This window comes from Ascaphus truei, chromosome 3 (genome assembly GCF_040206685.1).
Source record: "Ascaphus truei isolate aAscTru1 chromosome 3, aAscTru1.hap1, whole genome shotgun sequence".
Classification (NCBI taxonomy): domain Eukaryota; kingdom Metazoa; phylum Chordata; class Amphibia; order Anura; family Ascaphidae; genus Ascaphus; species Ascaphus truei.
Window position 1 is genome coordinate 73,672,197 of NC_134485.1, and position 13,126 is coordinate 73,685,322.

The 13,126-nt window shown below is 41.0% G+C and overlaps 1 protein-coding gene across 4 annotated transcripts in view; it reads right to left on the minus strand.

The window, feature by feature from the left end:
- Positions 1-13,126, minus strand: part of ADGRG2 (adhesion G protein-coupled receptor G2) — a 134,195-nt gene that overhangs the window by 47,537 nt on the left and 73,532 nt on the right. For all 4 annotated transcript variants that reach the window (XM_075594295.1, XM_075594294.1, XM_075594297.1 and 1 more), the window contains 5 exons: positions 7,179-7,220; positions 5,024-5,062; positions 4,829-4,870; positions 4,392-4,475; positions 2,136-2,171 (listed from right to left, as the gene is read on the minus strand). In XM_075594295.1, the coding sequence (XP_075450410.1) occupies positions 2,136-2,171; positions 4,392-4,475; positions 4,829-4,870; positions 5,024-5,062; positions 7,179-7,220 (243 nt within the window). The remainder of the gene's footprint in view (positions 1-2,135; positions 2,172-4,391; positions 4,476-4,828; positions 4,871-5,023; positions 5,063-7,178; positions 7,221-13,126) is intronic.

Genomic DNA, 13,126 nt, shown 5'->3' on the forward strand with positions numbered 1-13,126 from the left:
CACAATGCCTTGCCACTGTGGGTGCAAAGCATTGTGGGGAGCAACTTTGGAAGCTCCAGCTGTAATTGACAACTTTACCACCAAGGGCAGTTTAGGGTGTTACTAAGTGCGCACTCCACCACATGAGCTTATGAACCTACTATACTGCCTAGAATACTGCATATATATATATATATATATATATATATATATATATGCAAATATAGCTGTATGCTCATCTGCATGTCTTAGGCAGGTCTGCAACCCCGCCTTTCCCCATTATCACCCAGCATACAGCACTTCCACTGCAGCAAGGGATTCTGGGAAATGACATGCAAACGAGCACACAGTGTCACTTTTTGCCTCAATAACCATTTTTAACATGGTTCCCTATAGGCTTAAGCTTGCTGCATGGTCACAGCTTCGAGCACAGCCAGACCCATCAAGGTCGAAACAGCTGTCTGTGGGTGGTTTTCTGGGTATGCACCTTAACCCTGGCTGTGCTCGAAGCTGTGACCATGCAGCAAGCTTAAGCCTATAGGGAGCCATGTTAAAAATGGTTATTGAGGCAAAAAGTGACACTGTGTGCTCGTTTGCATGTCATTTCCCAGAATCCCTTGCTGCAGTGGAAGTGCTGTATGCTGGGTGATAATGGGGAAAGGCGGGGTTGCAGACCTGCCTAAGACATGCAGATGAGCATACAGCTATATTTGCATATTTGCTTTCCTGTGGAGGGTTTTTGTCACTTTTTTTACTCACCATAACTTAACTCAGTATTATGATTTGGCCTATCCCATAAGCCTCTCTTGCATTCCCAGTAAAATCAACCCCACACTGATGAGACCCATCAAGGTCGAAACAGCTGTCTGTGGGTGGTTTTCTGGGTATGCACCTTAACCCTGGCTGTGCTCGAAGCTGTGACCATGCAGCAAGCTTAAGCCTATAGGGAGCCATGTTAAAAATGGTTATTGAGGCAAAAAGTGACACTGTGTGCTCGTTTGCATGTCATTTCCCAGAATCCCTTGCTGCAGTGGAAGTGCTGTATGCTGGGTGATAATGGGGAAAGGCGGGGTTGCAGACCTGCCTAAGACATGCAGATGAGCATACAGCTATATTTGCATATTTGCTTTCCTGTGGAGGGTTTTTGTCACTTTTTTTACTCACCATAACTTAACTCAGTATATATATATATATATATATATATATATATATATATTACAACAAGACAAACTGCCTACAACAGACTAAGCAAATAATGAGTACTTAAATTAGTAATATAATAACCACTAACGGTGCTAGGGACTAGAAGTAAGGGACTCCCCTGCGGATGGACCCCTCAATTGGAAGATCTTTACCCTTTGGACATTTTACTATCACAGTGTGGCATGGATGGTCTCATGGACTATGGTAACTGATGTGAACTGTGAACCATTGTTGATCCCATACTAACAGTCTCTTTTTGGTACTGTGCCTGATTTGCCTTGATTATACCAACTGCATTTACGGTGTATGTATATAACATATGAATTTGACATCAGCATGTATTGTATTAGGCAATTTGGTGCATGTGTTATCTATGCTTGCTGTGTGGTTTTATATTTACTAGGGGTGAGGCCGGACTTGTAGGTTCAAGGGGTTATTGTTAACCCCTTGTTCTACATATATTTTGTGCTGATAGGCTTTCTTCCCCTGCCTTGGGTATTAGGGGTCCATCAGTATCTTCATAGGGAATTTCCCCTGTCTGATACATATTCTATCACAGGAGGATATCAGGGTTTGTTTTAATATTTTTTGTATTTTATGTTTGATTATTTGTGCCGTTTAATAAATCATATTTTTCGTTGATATTTGTTCTGAGTATACTTGAGTGCTGAGTTGGGATGCTCTTCGTTTTCTTTTCGTTGTTATATATAGTTGTCAAACCCCTTGGAGACACCTCACAAACTGCCTGTTCGGAATCAATGCTATGTATAATAGAGGAATTATCAGTATATACTGTACTGAACTGTACCAGCAGCTGCACAGTAAGTTATCAACCTCATTGTCCTGTTTGCACAGGTTATACATACTGCAGCAGGTATATATAACTAATTAAATAATTAAAATTAAATAAATGAAAATAACAGCAATAACATATGAAAACATGAAAACTTTACCTGAAGTGATGTAGGGTATTATAGTTAAAGATGTATCTGTAATTCAGAAATAATAAAAGCCTCTATTACTACATCGAAAAGACTATGTCCATAATACATTCATCTGCCATCATCTTCCCACTGACTCAGATGAACAAGAAAGCATTCCAAACCACCGAGGTGTTTGTAGTGTTATAGAAGGTGTCTTGTCACCTCTTGAATGACCCTTGTGATATCCAGCAAATGCCATTGCACTTCTGATTATTTTCGAGTGGAGATACAGTATCAATCTCTCTCCCATTCCATTCATGTCACCTGGGTCATATTTAATCAGACAAGTATAAGTATTTTTAAAACATTTGTGGGAGACAGGGACTCTATTGTCAATTTTCTTTGTGCCAATGTAATAACGAGGTAAACAGATATATGCACACACCCTCCCGGTGAAATAACAAGAAGCTTCTTATGTGCTAGAGAATATTTTAGACGCTTTCATTTAAATGGAACTGAACTCTTCTCCAGCACTGGGAAGTAGCTTCACATCATATTAAAAAGGGAGCCAAGTCTAAACTTAACTTCAAGCTAGAGTGTATCCCAACATTGTAAGGTATCCCAAGTGTAATTGGATCTTAAACCTGGCTGTCTTATATCAGAGACAGTATCCTTACCACTTGTATACCATCAGAAAGGTTTGGGAGTGGCCAAGAAATGGTCACAGAAAAGAAACCCACTAATTTGCACTCAGCCTATAATAAAGCAAACAGTTGTGAGGGAACTAATTAGTCCCAGCATACACTTGATGCAGCGACCAGGGGGGATAAAACCCCAAAAAACAATAACATTTTATTAAATACTTATAACTCTTCTAAGTGCCAAAAATATTAAAATCATATAAAACCACTGAAGTATGCCTTATTTGCGGACCATTCATATAATATGTACATGTAGGTATCCTTATTCCACTGGACGCATAGTGAGGTGCAATAGTACCTTACAGTTTGTGATGGTAGGGTGTCACTAATATCAAATTATTTCTAGACACCTACAAGTATGTATAAAGTACGTCTATGCGTATTCACAGAACATTTGAGCAAGAACAATCAATCACAGAGCGTTTGTTGGTAACAACTCAGGGTATATTGTAGTCAGATTATCTGTAATATATATACACATGAATACTCCCAGTGAGTGATTTGGAGTATAAACACCAGAAAGTCTTGTATGCATACATATAAGCAGTGACTTTCTCAAAATAGCGCTTGCCACAATGTATCAGTAAAGTACAAGTCACACAGTACTGTGTTTCAATGCTGTGACCAGTAGTAATAAAACTGACACAAATGTAACTGTCACACACTATGTATATGTTTATGTGTGAAGTTACTGAGCTCATGTATAGCAGGCGATTCCTCATGCCATGCAAGGGGTTAATACCCCTATTGAACGCAAAACACTATTAGATAATACCAGCTCTGTAATTGAGGTAGCTATACACTGATGTAGCTACGCAGTGAAAACCCTTTAGGTACAGGAGTTCATACAACCATTTATCCGGTGTCTGCTTAGTATCTTGCCCGGCATACTACTCCAGAAGGCTGACGTCATCAGTCAGTGCGTCCCCAACAACCCGACGATCGTTTCACGCCGCCAACCGGCGATTCTTCAAGGGGTTTGGGAGTGCAGCAGTAATAACTTTTAGTGGTTAATTAAATAGGGGCCCGAGTCTAAGCTTCATTTCAAGCTAAAGTGCATCCCAACATTTTCCAGGATAAACTATTCAAATATTAAAACTATTTGTATGCATGAGATTTAGAACAAACATTAACGTTTCTTTTTCTAAACATGCACTGTCATTAGATCAGTGTGATGCTACATGGGACTAAACCTTTAAAATATATAATCAACAGAAACATTATATAGCTTTCTGCAGGACCAATATACTGTACAGTAGGGCCCGCTTCTCGGACGTTTCGCTTCTCGGCGATCCTCCAATACGGCGGTACAGAGAAGGGGGGCCGCCATGACCGCGCATGCCAGAAGGGGGTGGCCGAGTTCGCACAGAAGGGGGAGCGGCTGAGTTCACGCATGCGCAGAAGGGGGAGTGGCCGAGTCTGCGCATGCGCAAAAGGGGTAGGAGAAACAGAAAATCGCCGGTGGACGTAGCAAATGCTATGTTCCGCTTTTCTGTGATTTTCGGTTTCCGGCGGTGGCCTGGAACGGAACTCGCTGTATGAGCTGGGCCCTACTGTATACATAATATTAATGCAATGTACATACTTGTGGCAGTCATTGTTGATGTTTGGTTAGGAGTTGAAGTGGTGTTTCGACTATTCCCTGTTGATGTATAGGATGTATAGGAAACTGATAGAAGAAACACAGACTTAGGGTTATGCTCATTTTTACATATAGTTAGAAATTAGACAACATATACTGTCTGGATGCCCATAAAGAGCAAGTAGTTCAATGTTGGTAAAATAACGCGCGTTTACATTTGGCCAATGTGCAGTGTATTGGAAAACACGCCTCTGAGACATGAAAATCCCTGTTACTAGCACTGGTACTTTGACGAACGGACGTGATTTTTAAATTTCATTAGCTTTGACACACCTAATTTTTTTTTTTCAATCAAATTGATAATGTTTGAATCAGTCCATATTGTATATCAGTCTTCATAGCTAAACAACATTGTATGAACATTGTATGTCCCAACTTACCATCTGGAGTAGTAATATGAATGATGGTGCTGCTGTTGGTGTCTACAAAAAAAACATGTTATTAGGTAAATATACATGTATGTTATAGCTGTAATATTAATGAGTTGTAATATTGAGTTATTCAAATGAATAACAGTATATTTTATTGTTAAGAAATGGGTTGTGCATTTAAAATCAAGTAAAAAAAACACTTACATGTTCTATTTGGTGTGTTTGAAGAAAGTGAAGAAAAGGCTAAAAAAATATATAAGTTGAGCATTAATAAAACAATTTGTTTTAATACAAATGAATACAAATACAGGCATACCCCGCATTAACGTACGCAATGGGACCGGAGCATGTACTGTATGTAAAGCAAAAATGTACTGAAAGTGAAGCACTACCTTTTTTCCACTTATCGATGCATGTACTGTACTGCAATCATCATATACGTGCATAACTAATGTAAATAACGCATGTGTAACAGGCTCTATAGTCTCCCCGCTTGCGCACAGCTTCGGTACAGGTAGGGAGCCGGTATTGCTTTTCAGGACGTGCTGACAGGCACATGCGTTAGCTGGCGTTTGCCTATTGGGCGATATGTCCTTACTCGCGAGTGTACTTAAAGTGAGTGTCCTTAAAGCGGGGTATGCTTGTAATGTTGTCTGTGGGACGCCTACCAACTAACTGAGAAGTTAAAAGAAAAGGGACAATCCCTCCTAGGCAGCGGCAGATTTGAAGATCTGACGCCCCTATGTACTTCCGAATCGCAGTATCAAATGACGCTGCGGACGTCACCAACATTAGGTAATTGGGCGTCGCAACCATGACACAATGTCCGCGGTTCATTTGACACTGCAATTCGAAGGAGAAGGAGTGAGGCAGCAAGGAGGCGGGCGCCACAAGTGCCTTCCCATTAGGCCCGAGAGCTCGGCATCTGTTTATGGAGGCGGCTAATTCACACGGATGGTAGTGCTAGGGTAACCCCCAAAATAGAGGGCCGTTCCCCAGTTGGATTTTGTAGGTTACTTTAGTAAACCATTATTGCTAATTACAAGTGGAATGAGGAGTGTCCCCCTTCCCATTTTACTAAGCATGCTATGTGCTGAATAAGTGGGTTACTCCATGGTTACCTTTTGTGATGATCGGATGTTTGGATTTATGCGTTAAACCAAAGGCTCCCCCCCCCCACAAATCCCCATTGGTGCAGAAGCTACATGAACTAATATGCACTTGGGACAAAAAAACCAACCCAATGTATGTGTTACTAGCATGCCACAAAATTCATACAAATCTATAATATAGAAAAAAGATGGCGGCACACAAGTAGTTTTCAAAAATGCTATGGTTTACCACATAGGAGTAGACAGAATTAAGGTAACTTTTCAGGAACACAGCCTGTTTTTCAGACCACCCGTTGTCTGAGGAAGGGGCTGTGTGCCCAAAACGTTACCTTAGTTCTGCCTACTACTATGCTGTAAACCATAGCATTTTTGTATAACTGCTTGTGTACCTCCATCTTTTTTCTATATTATGCTACTATAGGCCTCTATTTGGAACATAGGGGCATTGATGGGTTAGCTTGCAGCAAGGTTTTCTTTCCTTGTATTCATATTGGCATTGGGAGTGCCTCTCTATACCTTTGTATTACTTACACACACCAATGCTTGAACAGGTTATTGCAAACATCTTAAAATTCCCTTTTCATTGCCTAACTACCAGCAGAGAGGCCAATTCCTCCAAATTCTTTAATTAGGGGCTTAGATGTGACCGAATTTTTCAGAGATTATGCTGCATGTTGCAATGACCAGGGATGAGCTGTATGTCATAGAAAATGTAAATGGCATATGTAGCCATTTTTACAGGTCCGGAAAATATTCTATCAAAAAGTCAATTTGCAGATCAAATAAAAGGACCGAGTGCTTTAGGTGCCTAAATGTTGTATTTATCAACCAACATAAAATGTGTTCACGGTAAAATTCCTTACTTCCATTGAGTGGCGTCAGAAAGCTGTGAACACGATCTCACCCACGAATAAACAAAAGCGCCACGACATTTGTCTGAACATTAGTGGGACCACTGGCGTCCAGTGAACGGCTCAAGAATTAAAGGTGGAATTTTTAAGATACATATATATATGTATGATACAATATATATATTTATTTTTTAACATAAAGCATAATGTAATTTTGTTTATCAGAATCAATGCTTATTTTTTGATTAGCAAACGTATAAAATTATTGGCAACAGGGTAACAACAAGATGGCCACAGACAACTTCACCAAAGGCCAGTCTCCCTTACTAAAATATACATTTTAAAAAAAAATAGTTAATATACTGTATGATAATGTAACTAAACAAGGTGATTTACCTTCCGTGTACGCAGAAATATTTCTGGTGACACTGTTAGAATCTGGAAAAAAAAGTTTAGATTTTAGAGCATTTCAAAAAAAGTCATAGAAATATTTTTTTCACAAATCCAATTTACAAACATATCATTTGCACATGAACATAATAAACGTGATACATTATTGAACTATGCATATTTTTTTCTCTTTTGGCAGATAAAGCGTGATTTATATTCAACAGCCATGTAAAAGTGCAGTATGAGCACCTTGTCCGCACATCATCCGCTGCCTCACCGTGCACCTCATCTAAGGCCTCGCCAGGCATCTTGCTGCATGCACCGGCGCGGAACTGCACGCACCTCATCTGCGGCCTCGCTGCAGGCACCGGCGCGGAACTGCACGCACCTCATCTGCGGCCTCGCTGCATGCACCGGCGCGGAACTGCACGCACCTCATCTGCGGCCTCGCTGCAGGCACCGTCGCAGAACTGCACGCACCTCATCTGCGGCCTCGCTGCACGCACCGGCGCGGAACTGCACGCACCTCATCTGCGGCCTCGCTGCACGCACCGGCGCGGAACTGCACGCACCTCATCTGCGGCCTCGCTGCACGCACCGGCGCGGAACTGCACGCACTTCATCTGCGTCCTCGCTGCACGCACCGGCGCAGAACTGCACGCACCTCATCTGCAGCCTCGCTGCACACACCGGCGCGGAACTGCACGCACCTCATCTGCGGCCTCGCTGCACGCACCGGCGCGGAACGGCACGCACCTCATCTGCGGCCTCGCTGCACGCACCGGCGCGGAACTGCACGCACCTCATCTGCGGTCAGACGGAATTTTTGTTTGGGTTGTTGCAGTTCAGTGTATGTCCGGCAGGTGGCGCACTGAACATCTATGCCTATGATACTCTGAAAGCTACAGTTTCTAAAGCAAGTGTCTAAAGATAAGGTACAATGTACAGTCTGTCTAATGACCTTGTACATCTCTACTGCTGCAGTTTCACACTTTATTAAAAACCCCTATGTTTTAACATAATCTGTCTCATAACTTTTGTACTGTGCATGGCATGGGACAGGGCGCTTACTCCATGCCACACAAGACTGGCGTGCAGTTATGCCTATATGATATATTGTGCCATGCTTCCTCAATGCCAACTCCTTCAAATAACAAGCAATTATCCGAAACACACCCACCTTCTTTTCCCCCTGTACCTTATGTTTCCACGTACCCTTCCTTATAGATTGTGAGCTCTTTGGGGCAGGGCCCTCCTTACGTACTCTATTTTATTGTTTTCCTCCTCCAACCCTGTTGTAATGCACTACGGAATATGTTAGCACATTATAAATAAATAATAATATTAGACATGTGCAAAGCAGGCGGAATCAATACTTTTGCCCTTTATTCTACAATACAAGTACCGTATTAGCCCGAATACAGTGCAAGTTTTTTTGCCGAAAATTGTCCTGCCAAAACCTGCACTCACACTATATTCGCGGTCTAGCATTTAACATGGGGAAAAAAATCCTAGATGGCCGCCGGACGCACACAGAGCAGAACCGGGCACTGACCGGAGGAGGAGAGTCCAGCAGGGAATCGCCTGACTGGAATCCAGTCATAGCGCTGTGGGAGGCTGACAGCCTGTGGAGCTGCAGGGGAGGGTCCACAGGTTAGGAGAGACGGCCATTTAGTCCTGGCGCGTTGCCATGGGGACGCGTCCTGAGCAGGCTGAATTTCGGTAAATAGAGGTTGTAGAGGCCTCGCGCAGTCCCCCGGCATTTAATTTAAATGCCTTGGGGAAGAGCATAGGACCTCTGCAACTGCCTGCACTCCCACCCCTCCCCCCCCCAAAAAAAAATCTCACTCCCCTTTGCGCACCCCTGACCTACACCACTATAGAAACATTGGGACATTTTGGGGTGGCCTCTCTTCTGTTAGCTTGGGGAAGAGGTGTTACATAGGTTTTCTTTCTTAGTAGAGAAAACATAACCTAAGGTAGCCTCAATAGACTAAACATATCAGCTCTGTTTAGTGCATGCGTTCCCCATTATCCAATGAATTTCCCGGCAAATAAAAAAGGTAACTTAATATGTATGTAGGTATATATCTTTATTTGAATAGTACCATCCATGTACATAGCGCTTTACAGCAGTAATACAGTAGCCTTCAGAGACATAATAGGATAATATAGCAATGGGATTCTTTATCGTATTTGAAGGGTAAGAGGGCAGTCATGACATTAAATATAAGAGACATAACTACTATTTAGCTAATTTAGCTACTTTAGATATTGATACGTGCTCCAAATTACAGTTGCTGTAATTACTAGTAGAGTTCCTATCAGTGAGTATATGCTACAGATCAGGGGTGGAAACACCTTCGGAACCAGGCAGAATTTTCAGGACCCAGCGTTTTGCTGAGCAGCAGGGGGTGGAGGCTGTGGCCGAGTGTGTGTATTTTACATAGACAGACACTCACACACACAAAGGCACGCACACACACAGGCACATACTCCTGGCACACTGTCAGAAGTCAGAATAGAGAGCAGAGGAGGGCAGTCCTAGAGTGCTTCGCTCCCTCTACTCGCTCCTACCTGTTCGCAGATCTACAACCCCTTCCCCCCGCATGGCAGGCTAAGCAGTGCAGGGCTGATAGACCTACGCAGTCTAGCGCGGTCTCGCTGGCATAGCAGGATAGGTTTTCCTGTTGCCAGTCCTGGCTATTACTGAAAGGTCAGTCAGCACTGCGCCACAACAGAGGTGCCATGATTACATTTCTATGTTGAAAAAGAGACTACAGAGTCTCCTCCAGAGCTCAAACCACTAATACCAAACCTATACACATATGGTAATCAATAAACCTTCAATGATGAAATGAATGTCCAATTAGTCACAGTAATGTGGACCTGCCAAATGATAATTCAATATATCTTGATGGTGATCACATATAACACTGTGTCCCTAAATCACAAGTGAACGGCAGCAAAGTATAATACTCCCATTTCTAGCTGCCTGGGCATGCAGGATTTTTCTATCCCGGCTATAAACTAAGCTATTATACTCAACATCATTATATATATTACATCATGTTCATTTTTGGGGGTGCAAGACCCAAAATGTATAATGGGCTTTAAAACAGACGTTCCACCTACTCATTCCTTGTCAGATGTGAGTTAGAAGGCAGCACAATACAAGGTCAATTGGTTATTCCATTTCCAACTACTATTCAGACAATTGTAGACAGCATTGGTGCAGCGTGACCTGCTAAGCCCCATTTTTTTAGGCACACTATATCGAGAACCCTTCAAGTAAAGAGGTCAGATTGATATGGCTACATAATCACATATTTTTGGGAAGCCATTGTTCATTTTCCAAAACATTGCTTTATAACTTCGCTCTGATTACTGGAATTTGGGAATAATGCTCCAGTTAGAAGTTAGCCTCAAGTGTAAATACTGTAGTACATATTTCTTCATTCTGTAAAATGTATGCTGTCTGTAGACAGACTTCTGGAGCAGCCATTGAAAAGCTAATTGACGTCTTAAATAATAAAACAAATATTATGTTGTCTGAGTGGAGAATAAAGTTGAATGCTTTAACTCTATGTTGCTAAGCAGACACTGAATAAAGTTTATATACATCTTAGTACGGTTCGTGCATGAATCAGACAAAATGCTATTTTGTTGTTTGATAGCATAGGACGCTATCTATAAACTGTGTTACAGGACGAACATGCAGAACATACAGTACAACACATATAATTTATTGCAGATTTAATCTTCATAGACAGAGTGCAACAAACACAAAAAGAAACATGTTAAAATACAGAATGGTTTGTTAATGGCCACTCGATGTACTGTATTAACCCTCTGAAGCACAACTAAGGCAAAACAAATGAGCTTCCTTATTGTGGGATTTAAACTGAAATAATATTCCTATGGAAGGTAAAGGAGAAATATTCTTTATGATAAGTACTGGGAAATTGAATAGAATATATAATAGAACTAGACCATAATTCACAAGGACATTTCAGCAGTCGTTTCTTTGCAACTTGCACACACATGGGAAAGAGAATTGAGAATGACGTAGCGAAAACCCGAAATGTGACATTCTTTCCTCTCCTTTTATAATAGGCCTAAGAAATACATTTTAGCGGAATCCTTCAGTACAGAACTATATGCAGTGGGGTTAATATGTAATTTCTTCTGGCTCCATAAAAATAAGTCGGCTGTTTATTGAACCTTCAAGAATTTTGAAGGAGAGGCCCGCCCAATTTGACCTGAAAACATGTGTACAATAGTGAAATAAAAGCAATGAAAACATCAAGTTCCCAGAAGTTTAAAAAAAAGTTTATTCTTGAGAGACTACCACACCTTAGGCCTCAATGACCTTCGGTGTCAAGAAACTATGTTATGTTAGCTTATGCACTGGAAGAGGAAACCTCTTAAATTATTTGAAATACACTGTAGAAAAGAAGTGCACTAATAGCACAGGACCGTTTATGCTGACCGTCTGGGTAGAAAATGATACATTGAATATACAGATGCAGCAGAAGTTATTACCCCTATTAACACACAAAATAACATGATATTTAACATTAGTGCTAAATGGGTATCATTGGCGCTAAACACATGGAAATGAAAATAAATAAATAAATTAAATATACAACCAGTTGTGATGAAGAGCAGATCTCAGCCGGCATATATCAAACATGAAAAAAGAAAAAGAAATACATAGTGTAATACTGTAAAGACTTAACCAAACAAATAGACAAACAAACAAACAAACAAACAATTGCAATGTTGCTGAACCACACACTAGACTAAAAGAGATGCATTTAATATTATAAAAAACATACAGTACAATTAAGCACAAATAAACAAATGAAGGTCCCAATCGATATCAGCCGAATTGCCCGCTTACCGAAGCCAAGAGAAATGACCGCAGTGGATATATCAGAGAGTATCCCCTCTCACATTGGCTGGCACAGCTCCTGGATGAATTGCAGGTAGGCGCCGCGTGTAGATGTCAGTGATGGCAACCGCGTTCTTCCACGCTGTGGCAGGGGCTGGAAATCACTGTTTGTTGGTGAAACAGTGCGGGCATGCGCAGAGGCGCCCGACACAGTGTAGCTGGTGCCTCCAAATCCCCTGCTCCTCGCGGTCGCGTATGCTCCAAAGGCGGCAAATTCAAAAGATGCTTTGTATCTCAAAGCCACACGGCAGGGCTGGCAGTGGGTATCGGCAGCTGATGGCAACGTAGGGGTAACGGGGACCACCCAACGCGTTTCGGAAGCTGCTGCCTCCTTCCTCAGGGGTAAATTGAATAAAGAAGTCCCTGTGTGTCCGTTTATTTATAGGAGACATTTAAAGGTGCATATACCATATTAGAGTCCCGGTCATGCGCAGTGGTTCAAATTCAACACTGCCTCATGTATCAGCAACATCACATGAAATACATAAAAACAATACATAAAGAGACATAAAAAGACAATCAATTAATCAAATATATACTGGTGAGATACATAAATGCATATAGATATATGATCCAAGATAATCCAAATGTTTCAAACCATCATTGTAGATATTAACATTAAAGGCTTGAAGATTTAAAGATAGACAGCATGCAATGTATGATTTTAAATGAACATCAACATTAACTCAGATGCTGGTCAGTGATAAATGAAAGTGTTATAAGCAATATGTGTTTGAAAATGCATTGTCAGGGTGATATATTAATATTTTAATATTGCCAATATACAAGAACTACATATTTGTGATTTGTCTAATGTAGTACTAAATAAAAGCATAAAAAAAAAAAAAAAAAAAAAATGTGAAAGAAATATTAACAAAAATATTATCAAAAATATCAACAAAAAAGTTTTATTTATATTTTATTTATATTTTTATTTGATATCTTGACCTATGAACCTGTTTGTGTCAAGAACAATAAGTGTTAGTCATAAGTGATT